The 25,349-nt window shown below is 32.4% G+C and overlaps 1 protein-coding gene across 2 annotated transcripts in view; it reads right to left on the bottom strand.

Annotated features, from left to right (window-relative positions):
- Positions 1–991: 991 nt before the first annotated feature.
- The window catches only part of LOC113398242 (angiogenic factor with G patch and FHA domains 1), a 34,308-nt gene continuing 9,950 nt past the window's right edge, over positions 992–25,349 (bottom strand). For both annotated transcript variants that reach the window (XM_026636893.2, XM_026636885.2), the window contains one exon: positions 992–2,004. In XM_026636893.2, the coding sequence (XP_026492678.2) occupies positions 1,831–2,004 (174 nt within the window). In that variant the 3' untranslated portion in view covers positions 992–1,830. The remainder of the gene's footprint in view (positions 2,005–25,349) is intronic.

Here is a 25,349-nt window from a genome sequence, read left to right as displayed (position 1 = left end):
GTAGACGGACACGGAAGTCCTATAACCAGAAGAGAACCGTGATCTTTGGCGCATCTAAAAGTAGATTGGCTGATGATGACATGAACAATCAGCTTCAGGAAGACATTAGTTGTAAAAATGCAACAGTCAGACTTAATTAAGTATTCATATAAAGAATTTGGTATTGCGTCCGCGTAATGTAAACAAACTGTAAGTAACTAAATCGTTCCAATGTCTACTTACAGTTAGACGTGATAAGTAACATTAAGTAAGCCGTTGATAACACTTTAATAATATAATTATATTCGTTTAAATAAAACAGTGGTTTTTTTGTGTAATACCATCAAGTGGTAAGTGATCACCACCACCCATGGACGTTGGCGCTGTAAGAAATATTAACCATTCCTTATATCAACCTTGTGAATTAAGATGTTATGTCCCTCGTGAATACATTTACACTGGCTCACACACCGGAGCACAAAAATACTAAGTTATACGGTTTGGTAGGATATCTGATGATTAGGCACCTAATCAGACGGACTTGCACAAAGTTATACCACCAAGTAAAGATGCAAAATGATAATCAAAATTTCTCAGAATGGGTTGTCAGTAAAGTCACCAGTATGTCTCGACTGATAACGCTAATTAAACGTTCTAATTCTATTTCGATGCAACTTCTTTAGCTTAATCGTAACCGTGTAAATTTCCCACTGCTAGCCTAAGGCCTCCTCTGCCTTTGAAGAGAATGTTTGGAGCTTATTCCACCATGCTGCTATTATCTTATATTATATTCCGATCTAACTTTGACCGAATCGCAATAGGATCGTTGCGTTTGTAGAATAGAAAGTTAGCAGAACGGCGATGATTGTTTCGATTCGATTGCGAAAAATATCAATTTGTTAGTAGAATTATATAATTATAGTATATTAAGGCCCTGATGAACTGTGTCCTACGTGTCTTGTTATGTATACAAAATTATATTTTAATTAGGTTCATAAATGATACACTGCACTATTTACAACTCTTTATTAAAATATCAAGACTAGTATGTGAAACTACATTACAATGTTGTAACATGACTTAAATAACGCATAATTAACTTATTTACCGTCTAGAGTTCTAGACACTAGACTGTTGTATTGTAATTAAATAGTTTTGATGAAATAAATATGCAAAGATATGAATTAACTGAACCTGCGGCTCTGTACCCGCGCAAAATTGATAAAACACACACTTCCAAGCCCCGTTTTACCCCCTTAGGGGTGGAGTTTCGTAAAATCCGTTCTTAGCGGTTGTCTACACTCCATAAGGAACTTACTTGCGAAATTTATAGTTTGTACGTGTTATAGTTTCTGAGATTTCGTGATTAATCAGTGAGTGGTATTTCGCTTTTATACATGTAGATAAAATATTAAGGACAGAAAAATTATTTAATATATTATTTTAATATCGATTTTATTTTTGTATTTGAAACAGAACGGCAGGATATAAGATTTCATCTTTTCTAGTAATTACCATAGATAGACAATGTAAATTTTTTATCTTAAAGTATGACGTCAATGCGATTCTAATTGTAAGAAATTTATCATAAATTATTCTACAATTTCATAAAAAATCGACGTTTTTATTATAAATTACGAGGAAAGTCCGGGCAGGTTTATTTATTATTTAATACATATATCGTTTATCATATTCAAATAAAACACTAGACGGTGACATACATTTTTCATACTTAATAGACTGAGTTAAAGTTTATTATCTATTTAGATAACAAAAAAAAAAATCTATTTTAAAATGACATTGGTCTTCTTTAAAATAAAATCAGTCGCTTAATTTAAATCATTGCAAAACCTATTCTGAATCTTCGTCCATTGGTTGTTGGAAGGCCTTGGCGGGAGGTTGGAGCATTTTTGTCCTGGCAGCCAAGCGGAGAGTTGCTGGTCCAAGGGTCTTGGACGCCATGGGTGCAGCCGGTGCGCTGCCTGCTCCCAGGCCTGCCTTACCGTCATTACTGACGAGAGGTATCTAGTAGAAACATTGTATTATTAAATAGTTGTTTTATCAGTTGTCGGGGTATTTGTTAGTTAGTATTTATTAGTTGAATCGTAGGTAATTACCACCAACTCTATTAGCCAAACATGACTTTACATGGATATGTTCAAAATTACAGAGCGAGTGGTCTAGTATATTTACAGCTATTTTAGAGACATATTACTTTAGAGTTGTATTATCGAAGGTGCAACCGTGAAGTGTCAGTGTTTACAAGCGAATGATATTATTTTACTATGAGTTGCAGATATTGCGATGTGCTCAGATGTCTTTAGCGACGCATGTGTCTATTGTAATTTTAACTAAATTTAATCGACTATTATGAACATAGTAGATAATTTATATGCAGAATATGGGTAGATATACTATCAGATTGACATGTATTTTTTATATATTTAAATGTACCGTACCGTCGTCATACACACACGAGGTTAAAAATTAATTGCTGTGAGTATAAACGATGCAGCTTCACTAGAACTGTATTTATACTTTCCAAGTATTCCACTTGAAACCGATTACTATTGTTCTATTTTAATATAATTATCTCAGTATAATAGAGCTAAAAAAAATACTGTTTACAATATAAATATATGAAATAATGAATTTAATGGAAACTAAATTCGAGATGTAACAACTTATTAATAAAAAATATATACGCGACAGGAAGCTAGTCAATTACGTCCATCTGCAATGCCAATCAACTGGCTGTCGTTAAAAATCGGTTAGTCATTCACCGCGCGAGACTGTTCCTATGACGGCGCAGACTGGCCTAACAGCGATAAATGCGTATAGTGAATTGAAAAAAAAGGGGACTACCAGACCGTAAAAGGTCGGTATGTACGCGTCGATTACATTTAACGATAGACAGACGATTTTATTAGCGGTTCATTGTCTAGCGAGAGAACGGTGAACTTAGACGAGCGGAAGTCAAGATTTCCTGTGCCATACGCGTCTCGGGTTAGTCGTCTATGATCTACGGGTTCAACAGAATAGAGCAAAACAACTCCATGTACGGCGACTTCAATGCCACTCCGATACTTATATTTGCCGCACGTATGCGTATCGTCTAAGGATTATTCGTTCAATTTAATCACTAGCGTCTCTACGATTACAATATTTCATGATAAATTATTATTAGCGATCGCGGGAGAACATGGCGTCGGAGTTATGACTTCTGGTTTTGCTTCGTATATTTCAAATTTATTACAAAATAAATGTCATTTGTCTTATAAAAACAAATAAAAAATGTATTGGGTAGTTTGAATCAAATCCTCTGTTTTAATTAGAATAAATTTACTTTAAAAATAAAATTATGATTCGGCAATAAAAAAAGAAAAACCATCAAACTGTATTCATACAGTCAGTATTTCTTGTGTAGAAATATATAAAAAGGAACAAGTTTATTATTAACGTTGCATCCAAATACAAAATGCATAAAAGGCATCTTATAAATGAACTTACATGATAAATAAAATGCAAAATAAAACCAGATTTGACGAGAACCTCTTAATTTTGATGGCCGTTTTAAATTATACCTACCCACTGGATATTTATACGAGTGGTGTGTCTTAGCGACTCATAAAAGCCATATCCGAGAAAGTTAAAAGCTTTATATAGAAATGAGTTATGACGCAGGACCGCGGAGTCAACCTACGGTGATATAATTTAAAAATGCTAAGAGACGGCGTCTTCTTACGTCTGAATATGGGCATTGTCGCTTTAAGCACAAACAGTCCGTGGATGCGGGCGCAGTATACACGACTAGGGCTCGTCACAGATTATTTATATCAGATGGTGGGAACGGGACGATCTTCACAGACAATTTAATAGACTAGACTAGATTAATAGACAATTTCAGTTGGCTCTAGTTTCGATGTTTAATGCTCGTTTCACTGGATTACTAATAAATCAATTACTGTTCACTCGCCCACTGCGCCCCTCCATGTTCAATTGTCGGCTTTAATTAAAATAGAATTAAAAAATGAAAATATTTCCCTTGCTTTTATGAAATATTTGAAATAAAATAATACTTGATATCGATCAAGATATTTTATATCTAATTTGTTCGAGTTTTACTTACGAGTTGCAAAGTATTAGTTTTATTGTCTACTCCAGTATGTCATTAGGGGGCGATGACGTTCATCATGGTCAAATAACGAAATAAATATCTTACACTTAAACAGATTATCGATACGATATTAATTTGATTTGTAACCTCAACCCGAAAAATATATCCCTTTGCACCTTGAAAATATGTAAAAGTTAATTTTTGTAATTATTTATTTAAAATTAGGTCTTTAATTTTTTTTTCGTTAATTATATAAGATAATAATTACGTTGTCATATTAAAATTATTTTATAAAAAATCTTATAATTAATTATATTTTAATCTCTTTTTTTTCCAATTAGAGCTGCATATGTATGTATGTAATCTAATCAAGGCTTTTGTGTAAAGCTAATACTTTATGTACGTAGATATATTGTTGAATGAACTCTAAAATACTACGAGTATGTGTTTTTAATTTAAGATTTAACTAGTCTCGGTGGGTACCACCCACTCACCAGATATTCAACCGCTAATCATCAATAATAATTATTGTTGTGTTTCGGTTTGAAGGGCCTGTGAATTAGTGTAACTGCATGTACAAGAGCATAACATTTGAGTTTCCAATGAGAAAAGATTAATATTTCTTACATTACCAATGTCCATGGCAGTGACCACCTACCAGCAGCTGGCTCATTTGCCAGTCAACCTACCTATACGACATAAATAAAAAAAGGTCAACTAATAAATACACATTTATATTTACTTACGCAAACATTTACGCATTCGTTTATAATAACGCAAACGAAATCAGTATTATGTAAACGTTAGCTTAAATACACGCACGCACTCACGAGCGCGCGTGCGTAGATACTCTCGAATATGAGCGTACCGTGTGCACGCATACATTGACATATTTTTGAAAACAACGCATGAAATTCACGAATCAATATCAACTAAAGTATATTTCGTTTAAGTATCTTTATTAAGAACTATGTTAATGTTTTTGAACATTAAATTTGTATAACAAGTAACTTTTTTTATTAACGCTTATCATCTAAACAACAACACGTGATTTTAAAGACTTCAAAATGAGAACATAATAATGAACGACGTGCATGTTTCTACTTAAATTTATATTCTATGACTCGAATAAAGGATCAGGCGATGCAGTTTAGATCGACGATGCGCCCGCGCAGCGACTTGACGAGTTTCCGACGATACACGCTGAAGATAGACGCTGTTCGCGGAGCACTTTGTAAATTAGATAATGCTGATCTTTGATATGCTCACGTTGATATCTTTATTGAAACAAACAAGGGAGTTGTTTAATTACATGCAAAATGCACTGAAATTGACCGTCCGTTAATATTATAGGAAGTTTTGGAGCATAGTCCATCTTTCTGCTCAAAGTGTTGGTTGGATAATGGATACATGAAAACTTATCGGTATCGGTACTTGCCGATAGTGCTTCAATTGCTTTAATTTTACTTCTTTCTATTTATTATTTCATTATTACTTAATCCACGTGCATGTTACGTTGATTTATAACGACGCCATATGTGTCAAGTGTGACATGACATACGTGTATACACGTATCAGAAAAAAAATATTATATTGAATGGGGGCCTTGTACAGATATGTCTAATAAATATTTGTATATAGTATATTTGATGGATATTTCGATAACAATATCTATAGTCGTATGATGCAAAAAAATATTGATTTAAATGAAACTTGTAAATAAGTCCCAACAAAAAGTTTTAGGTATTGACATTTTTTTATAGAACCTAATCACAAAAGTATTTTCATTGTCAGAAATAAAGTTTTGTTATAAATAAAGTTTTAATGAAAATATATATATCGTAGCTCTAGATCTAAGAATAATACGAAAACGAAATCTTGCGCAGATCTGTATATCCATAAAAAAAACGTTGACAAATTTATATTTCCAAACCTAATTTAAAATTAGCTATGTATTATTTTTTGAAAACAGTTTAATGACGCATTATAAATCATTATTATAAAGTCTATATAACGAAAATATTATTTCAAATCAGACTGGTAAAATCTGAGATTAATTAGCGCGTTCAAACAAACAAACAAACTGTTCATTTTTATATATCAGTACAGATAACATATGTACAACTTATAAAGTCACCCATACATATATCACCGTGTAGTTATATACGTATATATATACATAAACAACTCCAAACAGCAATAATGACGAATGCACGCATGATGCAGTCTGATTAATGTGCGAGATAGTCCAGACGAGATGAGAAGGTCCCGAGCATAAATCAAATTGTACGACATCTAAGCGACGTGTCAAAGCAGAACCTAGACCTTCGTTGGATACGATCCAACGAACAGACTACAAACGATTGCAGTCATGATAAAATGATGAATATAATTTACTAAGAAATAAAACCTTTTTTAATTACATATATGTTGAAAAAAAAATCGTTAAAGTTGTTTCTCCTCTCCTTTTGAGGAGAAGGTATGGAGCATATTCCACCACGCTGCTCACATGCGGGTTGGTGGAATAAACATGTGGCATCATTTCGTTGAAATTAGACACATGCAGTTTTCCTTCACCGCCGAGCACGAGATGAATTATAAACACAATTTAAGCACATGAAAATTCAGTGGTGCTTGCCTGGGTTTGAACCCGAAATCACCGGTTAAGATGCACGCGTTTTAACCACTGGGCCATCTCAGCTCTGTCGCTCTGTCACCCCTAAATTAATCTGAACAAACTTTCAATTCAATCGAAGTAATAATAATCGATTCAATAAACGCTTCACCATTTGGTGATATTGATTTATAAATCTAATTTGATTACCTTATAATATATTTGTTTCGATCTTGTGTCCATTAGCTAAGCTAGCTTTCAAATCTTTCAAGTGTAGACATACCCTCCAAACTAGCATTATTAGACTGAGTTATTCTAAGCAAATCTGGACGGATCACATCCCTATTGAGACCATATATTATAGTATAGCAAGAGCGAAGAGGAATATTATAATTTGAACAAGTAAAGTTGTCGACATCGGAATGTCATTGTTTTTAATTAGGTCGTATAATATTTGACAGTACGCAAGGGCTATGTTAGAGTAGAGTATATGCGAGAGGAGTCTGCAGTAATAGTCAGTATATAGTATATAGTCTAATTAGAACGAACGCAATAGTGACGAAAAACAAATAAATACAACAACTGGTATGTGATTCAGTTAGTTGACATCCAGCATACATACAAATAGAAAATTGAGATGGACACACAATTATATAAATTCTTACATAAGTAAGTTTGTTGCAAATCAGATATATACGGGATACATGAGATGTTTAAATGTTTATTCCAAAATCATACAAAATATAGCGAATAAAACAATATTTGTTTTTTTTTTTTTATGTGTGGGAATTCGGTATGTATATGTACTAGCCCTTAAAAATCAACGGATATTTTATAAATAAATGTCACGCAATTAACTCTTGCAATATCATTGACAAGTAACATTAATTGTCCGCGCTCCTCGATGTAATCCCAAAGTAGCTCGAAAAATTTACAAGTGGTATTTTATTGAAAATACCTCGAAAAATATCTGACAATTAAGTCCATAAAGAACGTCAAGAAATACCGACACACGTACATAAATATTATAATTATCAAACTAATTACAATACAATATCGCACTCAAAAGTTTTCGATGTAATTTAATATTTAATCTTGGAAATGGGAATGTGAGTGTTTCTAAGAATATTTTTTTTTATTGAGGAAATATGTTTACGAATTAAATATTAAATTATTCGATCAATAAGAAATCGTTATCGTGTCGAATCAGAAATCAACTTCCGAGAAAATATTATGAGTGTATATTTTCGAATTTGATTATATGAATTATAAAAATTAAATATTTTTTTCCGATTATCGAGTGAGATCTTACATAGGTATTCTACAATAAAGTATAATTTATTATATAACCTTTTATAATTATGTACCGTATTGTTGCGCATATGTATGTACGAGTGTAAAGATTTATAAGGTAGTTGAATTCCAAACAAATTTAGTATAAAACAAAGTCTCAACAATGTTCTACACATTAAATATAAGTTTAAAAACTGAAATTGAAATTACCAAAAATACTTTCTTACTGAGCGTCTACGTCTCGAACTAAGCGTAACTATGCTAAATTTCAATTCAAACATACCTATACTTTTAAAGTTCTAGTGATGTACGTATGATGTATTTCGCTTTTATAAAACTACGACCATAATTAGTACAAAATTAAACCAATGCAGTAGTTTCTATGTATTCTTATGATGATGTCATCCTAACCGATTACGGCCACGTCTGCCTTTTTCAACGAGAATAGTCAACTCCGTAGGACATATTAAAATGCTCGAGTGTGCAAATAAAGGTGCACTCTCTATTCCTTCACAATCATAATCTGATGGGACGGCAAAACGACACGACTAGAGACTAGTCTAGACTAGACTAGTCAGGCACAGGTCAATCGGTTTTACGTGTTTTCGGAGGCACGGGATATTAATACTGTCGACTTACAAATCTCAGGCCGCTGCCTGAGCATTTTTTGACAATAAACCTCAATAACTTTTTACGTTTTAACCGATACCAAAAAAGCTCGTTTTGGTTGTATCGTATAATAATATCCAACACGATTACTTATGTACAATTTACAAAAGACACTCTATATATAACTTTATTATATAATTAATATATATTATATAATAAATATATAGTTATTTATAAACGTCGATGTTGTAAAACAACAACGATGTAACGATTGGGACTTTATAGCGGGAGTAAACAGTAATAGTAAGGCTTGGCTCGCGTGGTGTTTCTACATCTGCATACGAATTGCAGTTCTTGGATATTTCGTTTTACGAGCATCGTTGGCCGCGTCGCGAGCCGCACACAAATGTTCATGTCGAATGACCGACAAGTTAATACTTATGCTTTGATTGATGGGACGGCTTTTGAAGACTAGACGATACACGATGGTACGTATTATGTACTTTTGTATTTCATTTAGTTTATATTTTGGATATCATACTGGTAAATTTATATGTTCTTTAACGTGGAATTATGTACGTGTTTAATTGAATAATTTTTTTTTTATATTGTAGCATATATATTGTCTATTGTTGTAATCTGTATGTACACAAACACGCATGTAACTTGGGTAAACATAGATTTTCGCGCTATTACTATAGAGGAAAATTCTATAATAAATAAATAATTTTGGTTGTATAGTCTATTACCTCGGCTCTATTTCAAGTGATCGGATGCGTTAGCAAAAAAGTCTAGACTTTAGAATTGTCATTATTTGGTATGACATAAAATGATATTATCATTTAAGAGTTCTGTACAGGTGATACCAGCCTGCAGTATTTAAACTTTTATTTGCATCCTTAAAAGTAACATATTAAGATACTTAGTTTGGCCTATTGTTATATAATCAAAATGTTCAAAAAGTATCGCACTTTTATTTATTTTATTATTTCTAGTACAATGTTGTCAGAGCCACGGAGTCCCTTACACATTTGATCCTTCAAACTCGAAAGCAAAGTAAAAAAAAATCGAAAATCTATTTTTTTTTGCTGACCATACTAATATTTTTAATTTAATTATTACTCATTACTCATCAATTCGGTTAATGCCAATATTTGTCTCTTCAAATTCTTGAGGATGTCATTCAAGACAGTTTTCTTGTAGCTATTGAGGTTAAAATATCTGCCCTTGATGGCCATCTCAAATTTCTATCCTGAACATAATATTCTTGGCACAATATCTTTAATTCCATTATTCGAAACTTATTCAGTTTAATAAAAGTAAAATTCTCTATTAACGATCAATAAAACCATACGCTGTGAATGAAAACGACCCATTTCAGAAAATCTTTATGTTAATAGTTTTTATAAACCGCCTACGATATTAGCACTGTCCATGAGATCGGTAAAGCAAATATGAAATGTCATATTGAATAACCAATAACAAGCGAACGAGATTAAAATTTAACGACTTTGCACGTTAACATATATTTTTAACTTTAAATGAAAAATATGAATATCGGCATTTTTTGTATTAACTGGCGGACCTGGTCTGTCTGGAAAGTTACCATTATTCGTTAAGTTTTTTTTGATAGCAGGAGGCTTACCTGATGGAAAGTTAGTCACTTTCCATCAGGTGAGCCTCCTGTTCGTCCACCGCCCATGGACATCTGCAACACCGGGGGGTTTGCAGGTGCGTTGCCGGCCTTTAATTAAGGAGCACTCTCTTTTCTTGAAGGTTCCCAAGTCGTATCGGTTCGGAAAAACCGCCGGCAAAAGCTGGTTGCACAGAGTGGTTGTGCGAGGCAGAAAATGTCTTTAAAATCGCGCTATTGTGGATTTTCGGACATCTAGGTGGTGCGGGTGAAACTTAGAATTTTGACGAGATGTCCGAAGGTGAAATTCAGCAGCCGGGATAAATTACTATTAGTTAAATGATTATACTACCGCCAAACATCAATACTTTTGAGGTGACATCAAATCAAATTATTTTTTCTTCCAAGTAGGCTCTTATAAGTCCATTTGCATAGTAATATATTTTTTTATTACATTATTTACATCTTTTAGAACGATGAAATTACAGACAAGTGTTAATAAAATACAATTAAATTATTATTATTTATCCTGCATAATAATCAACGAATACTAACTCAGTCCTGTTTTAATAATTTATTGATATTTTAAATGATATAATAACGAAGGGTATATCTGATAAACTTCAGCAATAAAATGGAGCACAGTGAGGTCCATTTTCTTTATAACGTTATGCATTCGTTACGATTGCATCAATATCTTGATGAAAGCGTTTTCCATGCTCACCGTCTATCTATTATCGGGCCATAGAGACTGCTTTGGTAAGAAAAAAAAAAAACAAATCCATCGAAGCCACCTCCTCGATCTTATTCTAATACTAATTGTACTGGGCCTGGGATTAGGTAATTTGCAGAAATGCGAGCGCGGTTTTATTACTCATGAAACAGGTAACGGCATATTTGATACTTTATTAGGATTTTCAAAAAACCTTTAATTTTATTAGTCAGAAAAAGCAATCCACGATATGATTCACTCCATTGGTAGACCAATTGTCAATTTTATAAACCGATGACGTATCTTGATGATTCACATCGCGGTTAAAATAGGTCAAACAACACTGTTTTCTTCAATAACTTTAAAAATCTTTAATATAGATATACATTCTGAGACACTTGCAAGTTCGTTGGGTTCATACATTTGGCATATCACTCGGTAAACTTATAAATATTTTTTTGAAATATATATTCGAAATTCACTTATTAAGGTTACACGTCTTTGTTTGGATCAAAAAATGTTCATACGTGAACCAAATTTCAACTTAATATTGTTTGTACAATCGAAGCAAACTGACTGTGACAGACGAATAAATTCCCGAGTGATCCTAATAAAGGTTCCATTTTTTATTCCAGCGTGTGGAACCCTTAAAATTTAACTCAAGTCAAATACCAATTTTTTTCGTTTTCAGATACGATATTAAAACAAAATGCCATTATATGTTTATTATTAAAGTTTAATTATGGGACGATATGAACCGAATCAGACATATTTTTTTGTTTTGATTAGTGTAATTAAGTATGGAACCCTATTAGTGTCATTTTTAGTGCCAATTTATACGTGATCACTAACCATCTGGTGGACTAATTTGCCCAACTCCTATATTATTTCATTCGCATATGAAGATACATTAATTCGCTTTCATGTTTATACCTAAAATTATCTTTAAAATAAATAGTTTATATAATTTCATGTTTAGCTAAAAAAGAACATTGATTTCATTACCCCTTAATTAGAATTTTAATTATGTACATAAAAGCTATAAACATTAAACCGTTTTTAGCAGTAGTAAAATCAACACTAAATTCATTTTTTTATTTTTTATTTTGAAACCAATTTCGTTTTTTCATATATGGAGTTCGCATCTTATCAGCAGTTTTCGTAATACAAGCATTCGCCCAGAAACATTTAAATTGAAACTTTACGACTGTTTTTATCGATATAATATTCGCGCAGGTCGTGTAAATAAGTACGTATCGAGCAAGAATGGACGTGGACCTACGGACAAACGTCGAATTTATCTAAGTTATATTTTTTAAATTCATTTACAGACGTACGAATAAAGCGTCTATTTTATATACTCCTAAACGTCATCGTAACTTCGTAATGCGTTTGATTGGCCATTGACAGTTCGGATTTCTTGTCAGACGTGCCTCGTACGACACTCTCATCAAGAGATCGGTTTATGGTGCAGATGGAAATAATACAACTCACTTTATTGACTAAATATATGTATATATAACATACATATATATATATATATAGCTTAAAAGTATCTCTAAATAAATAGAATAGATCATACTAGTAACTGATATTTATATGAACGACTATAAGACTAAATGGGTTAATCAAAGAATTTTGGATTTTTTAGTACATTTAAGTATATTATTTCGCGTTCTTTCTGTTTATTTATTTTTTACTATAATTATTGGTACCCGTGTAGCTTGCGCGTTTTTTTTTTATTTGTTCTGTCGTGTTATTTTGTTTCGTCACGAATTCAACATTAATTTACATTTACACAACGCTCTTTATTTACGTCTAGATATTTAATTACATTTAAATGTAGCATAATATTTATTTTTTTCACATTTGCATCTTTGTGTTGTACTAAATGGACTATAACTGTGGACGTCACGCCAATAAAATTCATTTTGTTCTTTTTTTTAATATTAAACTATACAGACAAACGTCACACGGGTATGTCATATCCACCCTTAACGACTGTCTTTGCAAAAGAATATAACTCCTTATAGTTTCAAAGAACTGGAAACCACGGTCTCTATCACGCATCTCACAATGTGCCTGTAATTACACGGGTTCACTCATCCTTTAAACGGACACAGATGCTACAAGCAACGCAATAAGAGAACCTATTGAACTGTATCATAGTACATTTACAATTTTACACTATTAACGTTTATTTTAAATTTGTCAAAGTTATCGAAGTATTCGATATTTATTCAATATATCGAGCCCAGATGGCCCAGTGGTTAGAACGCGTGCATCTTAACCGATGATAGCGGGTTCAAACCCAGGCAAGCACCACTCAATTTTCATGTGCTTAATTTGTGTTTATAATTCGTCTCGTGCTCGGCGGTAAAGGAAAACATCGTGTGGAAACCTGCATGTGTCTAATTTCAACTCAATTCTACCACTTCTGTCTCCACCAAATCGCATTGGAGCAGAGTGGTAGAATAAGCTCCAAACCTTCTCCTTAAAGGGAGAGGAGGCCTTAACCCAGCAGTGGGAAATGTACAGACTGTTACTGTTAACTGTTTTTTGTTATGTGGAAGTATTCAATAATATACCACCAGAATGTATTATATTAAGTCGTACCTGATACCTTTGAAAAGTTCATAGTGCATTTTATATCGAACATAAGCCTTTTCGTAATCAGAGATGGGGTAAGTTGAAGATGATATTACGTAACTAGTTCTAGGAAGATAATTTGTTGGATGTATTTCAAATCAATATACATTTACAGCTCTGTTGGTTGGAATTTTAAGAGCTGGTGATTATTTCGTATCGGACAGCGGACTATTATAACTAGCTCACTAAAAATATCTATTAATACGAATTCAAATTCAAACGATCGTAAATAGACGGAATGACTTCATACATATGATAAATTAAAGTTTGATTTGATATTACAAGCAACGTGATAAGTGAATGTCAGCAACTCGCATATCAACTTGTAATGAACGTATCCTGATGACTATTTTATAACTTGACATTAGCTTGTCACACAAAAATTAATCTTAATAAATGGCACGTACTGAAAACTACCCTAATAACTAAATAGTCGGTTATAAAACATAAATTCTTTACGATCTTTTATTTGTCTCTTTTTTATATCATAGTTAGGCGGACTCGCAAATGAGCGATGTTATGTGACCACCACTGCCCATAGAAATTGGCGCCGTAAGAAATTTTAATCATTCCTTCTAAGTCACCGACCTTGGGTATTTAGATGTTATGTACCTTAAGCCCGTGGCTCCGGCTCACTCATCCTTCTAACCGGAACACAATATTTATAAGTATTGTTGGTTGATGGTAAATTCAAGTAAATGTTAGTTTGTTAAGGTCAAATCTTACAAGCTGCAATAGAGATCCTGTAATCATATGTCGTTGAAATCTTACACGTCAGTTTAAATGACAGATCGTTGTAACCGTAACTAAGGATTGTAATTACTCCAGACAAAAAACCTCATAGACGGTCAACAGCATAGGAACATAATTTTACATTTAAAATCTTGTTTAAAAAAGGTTTTTCATAACAAACATAAACTAATAAAACTATTTTATATTTTATCAATTTACGAATAAACTAATTAAATTTTATTTAATAACGTTAACTTTTTAATTGCGTAAGGACACTTTAAATTTATTCAGATTACGTTTAATGCGTCGAATAATAAAATAATATATTTTTAAATAAGTCTATAATATACATATTGCTAATAGAAGTTGGTACGCCGTAATTGGTATGAATTGAAATTACCGTTATTAAATAAAAACCAAGTAATTAAATATTTCGTATGTAATATTTATCCGTCTCAATATTATCTGATATTCGGATTCGTTAAATGATTTAAAAGAAGTTTTAGTTTTTATTAAATTATACGAACAATTTTAAAACAAAGTACCGATTAACACAATACAATATACATACCATATACAGTGACGTAAAAATATATTATAATTATTTAGGTTAGCATACTTTTATGTTGGTAATTTAAAAGTTGCCAACGAATGAAATAAAAAATATTATCATAATAAATTACTGTGTTAAAGCATTCCCTGTTCTGGCGATGAGCAAATCAATATTGAATTAGAACTCGCGATCTTTAGTCAAGAACTATGCGTCCTATCCAATGGGACACCTCGACTCCATTTCATTATATTTATATAGCAATACTCACGGACTCGTGACACTGTAATCGCGATACACAAAGTCATTCATTCTATTACATTATGTATATCTACGTATACCTAATACATATGACAGTAATATACATAACTCATTATAAAAGTCGATGAGTGTGTAAATGTTTTAATTTATATATTCAAGCGTATTAATTGTCGTAAAGTAAAACAGAAAGCTCAGACCACGTCATATATTTGCGTCTGAGGTGTTTCAATCAAACTGTCCAAATTTATCACTTAAATTCGATCTTATTTCACTATTCCAGCGCCCAAATGTTGCCATTATAATGAAGAAATTTTCTTTCTACATAATCATAATTTCAACTCAATTTGAATTTCACAATTATTTAATACATATGCCCACTTCTCGCTTACATTCTAAATATATAGTTTTTTTGAAATATGAACGAAACTTGCATTATTTATCACCGGATATAAGACACGAACGTTTGTTAAAATTTACATATGTATCGCCCACGCGTCGATTGCAACATTGTAGTTTAGGTCCCGTTCCGATGACGTACGTTTTAGCCGCAAGCGTGATTTATGAAACAGGCATTTGTTAGATAAATTGGACTTTTAAATATTTTTTTATTCGTAATAGGCAGGTGGGCATGAAAATAAGTTCTAAATGCGTCGTCAGCCATTGGAACTAGTGCTTGTAATTACACTGACTGACAAACGCATTGTATTGCTGTTCGACGGTAGAATAACGGAAGGGTGAATGATATGACCGGACGGTTGCACAAAACTCTTGCAACAGTAAATTACAATATCTATAGATATCCAGCTAAAGATATTGTAATTTAGCTGGAAGCCATACGCCGCTTTCCTTGAGTGTTAAGTGAATTATTTACAAAGTCGCAAGTCCGCAAACTAGTTCACGACCCGTTGTAAACGGTGGATAATTGGTAAAACCGTACACTAATATTTATCCAACAATTATAGGTAAAGTGTATTTCGTAAAATATGTAATTACGTCTAGACTACAACTTGTATTTATTTTAATGTGAATTTTTTAAATGTACGGCTCTTCAAAAGTATCATCGAGAAAGCTCGTCTTTTGACTTTTATATTCATATTTTGTAATTCAAATAAATTAATATTTTTGACGGTAGTGAGAATGTTATATTTATATTTAAAACGTGCAAAGCAAATGGAAAGCGTCGCGGTAGATTGATGGTAACATTTAGTAAAATTTTTGAACATTCATTTTATACCTTTTCAACCGGTTAAACAGCAGTTTCACTAAAAATAAAAAAGGGTGGATTTTAAGACTTCGCATTTTTGAAGTCCCAAAATAAAGTTTATTGTCAGCGGCGTGGGATGGGATGGAGCGCGCGGGTTTTTTTTTTACAGAAATAAGCTGCTTCACGCGAGCCCACTTTTCATATAAAAAGCTACATACATCGCGTCATTTATTAGCAACATTGTATGCGAGTAAAAATTTCGCGTGAAATGCCATTTGACGTGTGCGATTCGTAAGCGACTCTGAATGGGGCTCGTACAAGCATCTTTCAAGCGGGCCCGAGTGGGGCGACGACGGTGTTTGTTATTCACTTATTCGCATTGTCAACAGCTAATTATGCAGGCTGAAGTTAAAGGCACACACTTCCTTTGAACATTTTTTCCTTTTTTATCTGCATAAAAAAATCAAGGGAGGGAATCTATTGATCGCGGGCTATTGATTTAAAATCACTTATCGTAGTGAATGGTTCTCGTTCAGTATTTCTTTTGAAATATTACTGACGTCGGTTCTAGTAAATGGCATTCTCCGGCAACCCGTTACACTTGAATAGAACTACTTATTATAATTGCATTGAAATCTAGTAAATCATAGAACTTGGACTGTTCGGGATACGTCTTTATATTTTATTGTGTTTTATTTAACCGCCAGTCTCGCAAGGGTATCGATCCAAGTTTAATTCTTATGGGAATAAATAACGCACTTTTAATCGATGAACACAATTTATAGTAACCATAATATATATTGTATAGTATTGTGTACCGGTGATAAAGTTATTCTAAAATTTTTAAAGTAAAGTTTTGTAAATAACTAACTAATTCAAAGATATATATTAATATAATAAAAAATAATCCCAATTAACAGGAGTTTCTCGACGGCTGTTGTCAAACCCTATATCGACGAAGTCCGACTTTTCCATTGAAGACTTTCAGCATAATATTATGAGGTACGAGCTGATTTCAATTTTCAAACAGAAGAGTCGGTATGTAATGTTGACACAACACTCACAATTGTTTGAAATTCTCGGCCGAGGCGACAGCGTTGGAACGAGATAAGTACCCGTTTATATTACAAGCTAGCGACCCAGCCTGACTTAATGCATGTGTAATTTTTTTTTTTTTATTTAAAAATGTTTTTATTGCTTTTAGTTAATATCACCTATATGAGTCAGACACTGTCGAAATTTTGCATAACCTTTCGTGATAGTGACTGTCATTTGTTTATAATTGCAAATAAAATCATTACTTATAGAGGTGTTTCTTTTATTATTAAAATACAGTTATTGTACTGAGAGTCGATGTGGGCTAGTGTATTTTTTCAAATCGTAAAAGTAACAACGATTATCTCTTGCATAAAAATCATTAGATTTTTATATCCATCTCGGGCTCCGACAGAAGACGAATATATTCTATAGTCTAAGATCCCGCTGCAGAATCAGGGTACCCATCGAGTGTTCCCTAAAAACCAAATTTTTACACATATTTATGATTAGGAGAATTTATGTCTACCAGCTTGCCTATCAAAATGTGGCCGCTAGTATTTTTCATTAAATTATTAATAATCTTTGTTCCGTCAAAAATTTCATTGACTTGTTTTTTCAATAAAATATCGTGCACTTTACGGCAACACCTATAAAGACTATGAAAAATCATGGTGGCCGTTGCGCATCCGGCCGCACCTCTTCGCAGCCAGGTTTACACAGGTATGATTTTGTTACGTTTATACACTCACAACGTACATTCATAATTTGTATATCAAATTAAAGCTATTTTTTTTCTGTTTATTATGATATACGGTTGCCTAATTGAATCTGGCCGCAAATAAGGCTTGCTGGCTGTTAAAGATGGTAAATATTAAAAGTAGAGTGAAAGAGAGCTAGCGCGTAACATCACTAGTCAGACGAGGGTAGCGATTGCCAGCTGTCGGACGGTTTAAAGCCATTGCGCATGCGTCAGTTGCTAGTGTTCTCAACCTCCGATTCAAACAATAGTAGGTACGACTTAAAATAATAAATACTCCAAAAGAAACGTCTTTCTTTTCAAAATGATAAATGTAAAAATTAAGGTAACAATGAAAAAAAAAAATTAATTTTTTTTTGACAATATTAAAAATTACAAAAAATGGATATTGTTGATGAATAAAACCAAGGTTACTTGTGTAAAAAAACTTGTATTGTGCAAGTATTTAAACAAATTAGCAATTTTTAAAATGTATCTTATATTTCCGAGACTCGTTTTTAAAAATCAGAGTTTTCAGTCACACTATCATCGCAGCTATCACTTTCATCGCAAATATCGGTATCGTTGTCATTTTCGAAAGACTACTATTAGTAGCCAAGTAGTAACTACTATTAGTAGCGCTGTAAGAAATATCAAACATTTCCAACACTACAATACGCCACCAATCTTGGGAGCTAAGATGTTACGTCCCTTGTATCTGTTACATTGGCTTACTCACCCTTCAAACACAAAAATTCTAACCATTGCTGTTTGGCGATATGATTATACATAATAACATTCAAACAAGGAAGGAATAAAAAGAAAAAAATTGATTTATGTGTAAATATTATGCATGTGTGAATTGTGTTCTATCTGTTGACAGAGATTGTTTTACTAACGAAGATAAGTACTCCCGTCCGAATTCCTGTCAAGACGTCCAAACTACTAGACAACTGCGCAATAGAGCACAAGTATGTACGCAAACACAGGTGCACTCATAATTCCCTCAATCCACTAACTACTAACAAACGTTGATACTATAAAGCTTATGTTATTTTTATTGTTTATATTTATTCTTAAAGATGCGTAATTAGTAGAGCATTTTTGTGTACGTCGCGTCGGCTTCTGTGTTTTTGTGATATGGATACTTGATTGGTTTTGTGTCTTTTAAATGTTTTAATTGGTCATTTTATGATAACTACTAGGACGTCTACTTCCACAATAAACGATGTCTATTTTATTAGTGTACTCTAATAAATTCAGTAGCAAAGCAATAGTAATTATGTAAATACAAATATAGATAAAACGAGAAATCCTTTCTTTAATTGGATTTTACTAAAATAACGATTACAAACAATAAAATCGTCCGCGTCCGTTCGAATTTAAAAATGTATTCGATTTTAACACACAGATAAAACAAAATGATTTAAACACCGATTAATGCGTATTATCGTTAACTTTTATATAGAAAAGGTTTTATTACTTTATAGAAATTTGTTTTTAAGTACGTACATAGGTTGTGTTTAAATCTCTCTTAGATCGGGTTGTCTGGAAGAAATGGCAATAAAATAAAAAGCCATCTTTTGTGTAACGCAATTACTTATTATTCTTAAAGAGTGTCTCATGTCACTAAATAAATACATTATTTAATATTTACTCTATAAAGTAAGTCTATAAGAATATATTGTAAGCAATTGTTTTAACAATAAAACGACATTAATTTTTTAAAGGGTCTCGAGACCTTTAAACTGTTGTTTTAACGAACCATGCGACAATAACGATACAATGGCTAATATGTTTTTTTTAAATAACGTCTATGTCGAGATGTCCCAGTAATTATGACACGTGAATCTTAACCGAAGAACCGGGTTCAAGCCCGGGCAAGCATCAGTATATGTTCATGTATTTATAATTCATCTCGTACTCTTGAAAACGTGAGGAAATCCGTGTACACATGTATTGAATGAAAATCTACCACAGGTGTAACTAACAAGCATTGCAACAGCGTGGTGAAAATTTGCTACAGACATTCTTCTTAAGGTCAGTCTGTTATGTCACTTGAATCTCTATATAGTTACAACAACTATTATATAGGTACTAGATGAATTCGCTCGGATATTTTATCCGATAATACTAAACAGATAAGGTTTATCATTTACTTTTCATATAACATATAACTTTTTCATAAACATTGTGATCATCATTACGATAACAAAAAAAAAGGAAATTTTACTGATTTTGACATTCCAATTAACATAACTTTCAAATGTAGTAAGTATTTAAAAAAAAGTTCCTTTTGTCAAACATGGCCGCCCGTTGAGCTGTCATTGTCAATTCAAATCATTGAATTTCATAGATTTAATATTGAAATAAATCGATTATACGAAATTACCGGTTATAAGTTATCGATTAAAAAATTATTATTTTTTAACGATCTATAATTGTGGATAGTTTCGATCGGGTCTATCGTAGACCTGCACGAAATGATTATTATAGTAGAAGATACTATAGATACTATTGAAGTAGTAATTTAAAATATACTTTTTTGATAATATATAATATAATATTGGGTTTTATTGTCTATACTTACTTATATATACTTACTATATATACTTTTAGTTAATGGGGTCGATAATGCAAGTCACCACGATGTGGAAAAGTGCATGGCCAGTGCCCAGACAAGCGGACCGTGTCCTGATGTCTGATTTATGCATGAGTTTATTTATGAGTTATTAAATTTTTATTCTGATTAGCAATTACTGGTAAACAAAATGTCAATATATTTAACGTTTGCTGGGGACCGTGTTAAAATTAATTATTTTATTTAATTTATACGAATTTGTATTTAATCGTTTTTGTGAAGTGAGTAACTACTGTATACTGTCTTTGTTCATAGCAATCATTTCATATTTTTTACACTTTTGAGTTCAATAAAGTACATTCTTTAATTAAATAAATGAGTTTAATGTCGTTTTTTTCTATTACTCAAAATTTGATACATTTTTTGTTAATACATTGATGATATCATAAAAACTCAACTAAGCCAATTGCCAGCTTATTTAATTTTTATCAATGAAATCATGTTTTACTTACGTATTTATTATCTAACATACTAGATATTACCAGCCCGCTTTGCTGGACTTTAAATATAGAAAAAGGGGAAGGACGAAGGAAAAAAAATATATATATATCATATAATCGAATAGGCTATAAACCTACGGACGATTCTGATTCGAAACATTATTTATAACTATATGTACATTGAAATAATTTCGTAGACGTTGTCCTGTTTGTAGTATATATTAATTTTCTTTGCGGTCGCTTGAACGGCATATAAATTGCAGTACTACAGCGCCATCTAGTAGCGAGTTAAAACAATGTAGATGGTATAAAACTTTCACAACTGAAAAATACACGTACTTGCCAATAGGCTATTTGACAATGCGAAAAATAAAGTGTCAATTATTGTAATCAGTATATATTATGAGTTTAAAAATGGTTATTTATCAACGAAAGTTGAAAATAATAATTAATTTATTCAAAATTCCATAAATAAAAATACATTTTTTAAACGTTTGTCACGTGACACAAAACGCTCCTGATTGGTCGGGCTTGTGATGACGTCACTTGCTTATTAACCTCGTTTGCCTACTGTATGTGGCCCAGATTACAATACAGGCAAGTGACGTCACCGACCCCATTGCAGCGCCATATTGTCAAAGCAGCGTTTTCGCGCGCTATTTAAATATGGAATTTTTATTTTGATATTTTTCAGCAAATATGTACTAGAATTAAATAAAACAACTTTTACTGGGTTCCTTAACCTTTACTAAATAATATAAAATGCATTTTAAAAACCAGTCAAATAGCCTATTGTCATGGCGATAGGTAAAACAACGAAGTTTATTAATCACAAGTAGATACATCAAAATCCATTTATATACATACATTGTTAATATTTAACGTATGTCACCTTCAATAACGATGGAATAGATGCGACGAAATCTAAAGAATTTTAACAAAGACATCTATTTTATATATTTAATATATAATATATTATAATATAATATAATATTACACATATTACGTTAGTATATTATTATTAATATGCATGTTTACATGTTTTGTTTTGTTTTATTACTGTGGAATAAAAGCTTCGTTAAAAAAGTTTTTATTAACCATCTTATTATGTACTTATGACCGTCTGGATAGGTACCATCAACTGCTTACAAATTCTACCGCTAACCAGCAATACTTAGTGTGATTGTGGTCTGTAAGAATGAGTGAGCCAGTGTAATTTCAAACACAAGGTTGGCGGCGCTCTGTAAAGAATATCTTTACAGCGCCAAAGCTTATGGGGTAGTGGTGACCACTCAGTTGAATAAAAATAAAAGGCCAAAGACTTCATACATTTAATACAAAAATAAATTACTGTTGTTATGACCGCGTGGAATCGCAGCAAGTTATCATTAAAACAAATTGTTCAACTAATATCATTCATACAAATCATTGAAAAGTATGTTTTTTGTAATATAGGTATAAATTATGTCACTAATGGAATAGATATTATGGCTACGTACTTAATTTATAACGAGTTTTTAGTATAACTTCATCAACGTGAATCCGATCTGATGTTAACCGCAAGAATAAAAACACGTGTGGCTCTGATCAAATCACCGACATCTAATCTCAAGCATAAATTACTTATAATCAGCTCAAGTAAGTACGGTGTACCACGACATTTATATATTGACATTGAAGTTTAGGCCTTATGACTTGGTGGATAGAAGTTGTTAGTGTACGTGGCCGAGTGTACACTAATGACACATAATACAACCGCGGTCCATACCTCATTGGTCGATGAAATATGATGTTTAAATCGTGTTCTACAACAATGTTGCTCACGATTACATAGGGTTGATCAAATTGAATCAAAAACAACGAAGAACATTAAATAAACATTCAGCTCGTTTGTTTGATTTACTGTTCAAACTATTTACGGCCCAGGTTGGCGAATTATATCGCAATACGCTTCTATCACTCCCTTGGTATTCCAGGACAGACAAAGTTTCATCAAATATGAGCTACAATGTGTAATTAAGTGCATATAAACGAATTAATCAGCAATACAAAAAGGTTTTATTTATAAATGAATAGATTAAAAATATTATTTAATCATTCCAATTTTAAATTTTACATACAATTAAGAACGTACCGCGTATTAGTATAAGCAAGCAGCCGATTGCGCGTGTGAGCGCGTGACCGCAATCTGTGGAGATTCCTTACAGCTTCTCGGCCTCGGATGCAACGAGGGTATTTCCCTCGTATACGGTTACGCTTTGATTTACAAGGTAATTAAAAAAAATCAATTGACATGTATCAGACGAGCATTTATAACATATATATATATATATATATATTTTTTAAATATTGGACAACATCACATACATTACTCTGACCCCAATTAAGTAGCTAAAGCACTTGTGTTATGGAAAATCAGAAGTAACGACGGTACCACAAACACCCAGACCCAAGACAACATAGAAAACTAATGAACTTTTTCTACATCGACTCGGCCGGGAATCGAACCCGAGACCTCAGAGTGGCGTACCCATGAAAATCGGTGTACACACTACTCGACCACTGAGGTCGTCAATTTTATTAATCTATTGTAACGTTTATATTATTTTTCTGAAAAATGTTTAACAGGAGATTGATTGAAAAATCAGCCCTAACAAGGATAACGTAGAACACGTAGCTCCTTAAGAAATAGCAGTTATTTTTTAACAGTAACATTTAAATATTCAGAATTATTATGTAATATATTGTGTCGCAATGTAACACGTACCCATAAATGATAAATCATACTGTGTGTTTTTTTTCTTAATTATTTATTTACAACAGAAAGGCGGAGTGGTCTAGAGGGGCGGTCACTTTGTTGACACTGTAGTACATAGATATTGTCACTATGAAAAGTTACCTAGAGTCGCCGACCTTTCAAATGGCACAAAATGTAAAAACGCTTGACAAAACCCATTGACTATACATTAAAAACAAGTGGAATTGAAAGTGCTTGTGATAATATTCATATAACCTTAAGTGGAGATCGTTAATAATATGACAACGTGAAGATCACTGAAAACAAATCAAAGATTAGCTTACCGTCAAGGATTTTAGGATTTGTTTATATTTAGAGTCATTTGAAAGTTTTGACAATTTGTAAACAATGTATGGAGCAAAACTATTCGTTATATTGGCAACCTAATTTTGTTTCCTTGTGCATCCGTGGATCTGATATCGCTTTTATTGTCTGCGCCTATTCCCTCTTTTAAGTACTTCATTGATACTGTATTAGCGATCAACGTTTAAGGACTCAGGCCTTGTTTATCTTCAAATAAGTGTTTTTCTATTTTTTTATTATTGTTGATCTGTTGTCTGTTTTTTTTTCGATAAAAAATATAAAATAAATTAAGTATTGATGTTTGAGAACGAACAAAAATTGATTGGTATTTATCAAAAAGGGCTTGCACGAAGCCCTATTATCAGTATCGTATCGAAAATCTCTGCAAAATGGAGTATGGCCTACAGCAACTGAGTAGATCTATTTGGCGCTGAGCAGACGCAGAACTAATGAGCATAATTAAATACAAGTATAGAAACGAAGACGCCAATGGCTAAACAAAGACGGTGTCTGTAATACATTAAATACAGATTCTTAACACAGATATTAAGTGTGCCATATATAGTTCACGTTGAAAATACGAACACGCTGAACATAGTGTAATAATGAACGGCATTGGACTTTTAAGAGTTTTGGAATTACAAAATAAAACTTCGTTTAATATTAAAAATTGGAATGCATTTGAACGCGCAAACGCAAGGCAACCAGGTGTCGAGATGACATCATCAACGGAGGTGGTGCATATATCAGATGGTAGTGTACTATGAATGAAATTAATGAAATATACCTTATTGTACACCACAAACAGAAATAAAGAAACACACAGAAAAAAAAAGAAGTAAAACAAAGTTAGTAAAATACGAAAACGAAAAATATCTGCCAGGGTAACACACAGTAACACTTTGTAATGTTTTATTCCAGTTAAAATGATGAGTGATCCAGGCTAATTGAGCAAGAGTCATAATATTTCTTACGGTACCAAAGTTTATACACATCACTTACTTGTCAATATTAAAAAATACGTAAAATTAAAAAAAGAAA

Source organism: Vanessa tameamea, chromosome 18, assembly GCF_037043105.1.
Source record: "Vanessa tameamea isolate UH-Manoa-2023 chromosome 18, ilVanTame1 primary haplotype, whole genome shotgun sequence".
NCBI classification, from domain to species: domain Eukaryota; kingdom Metazoa; phylum Arthropoda; class Insecta; order Lepidoptera; family Nymphalidae; genus Vanessa; species Vanessa tameamea.
This window is presented reverse-complemented; position numbering and strand designations above follow the sequence as displayed.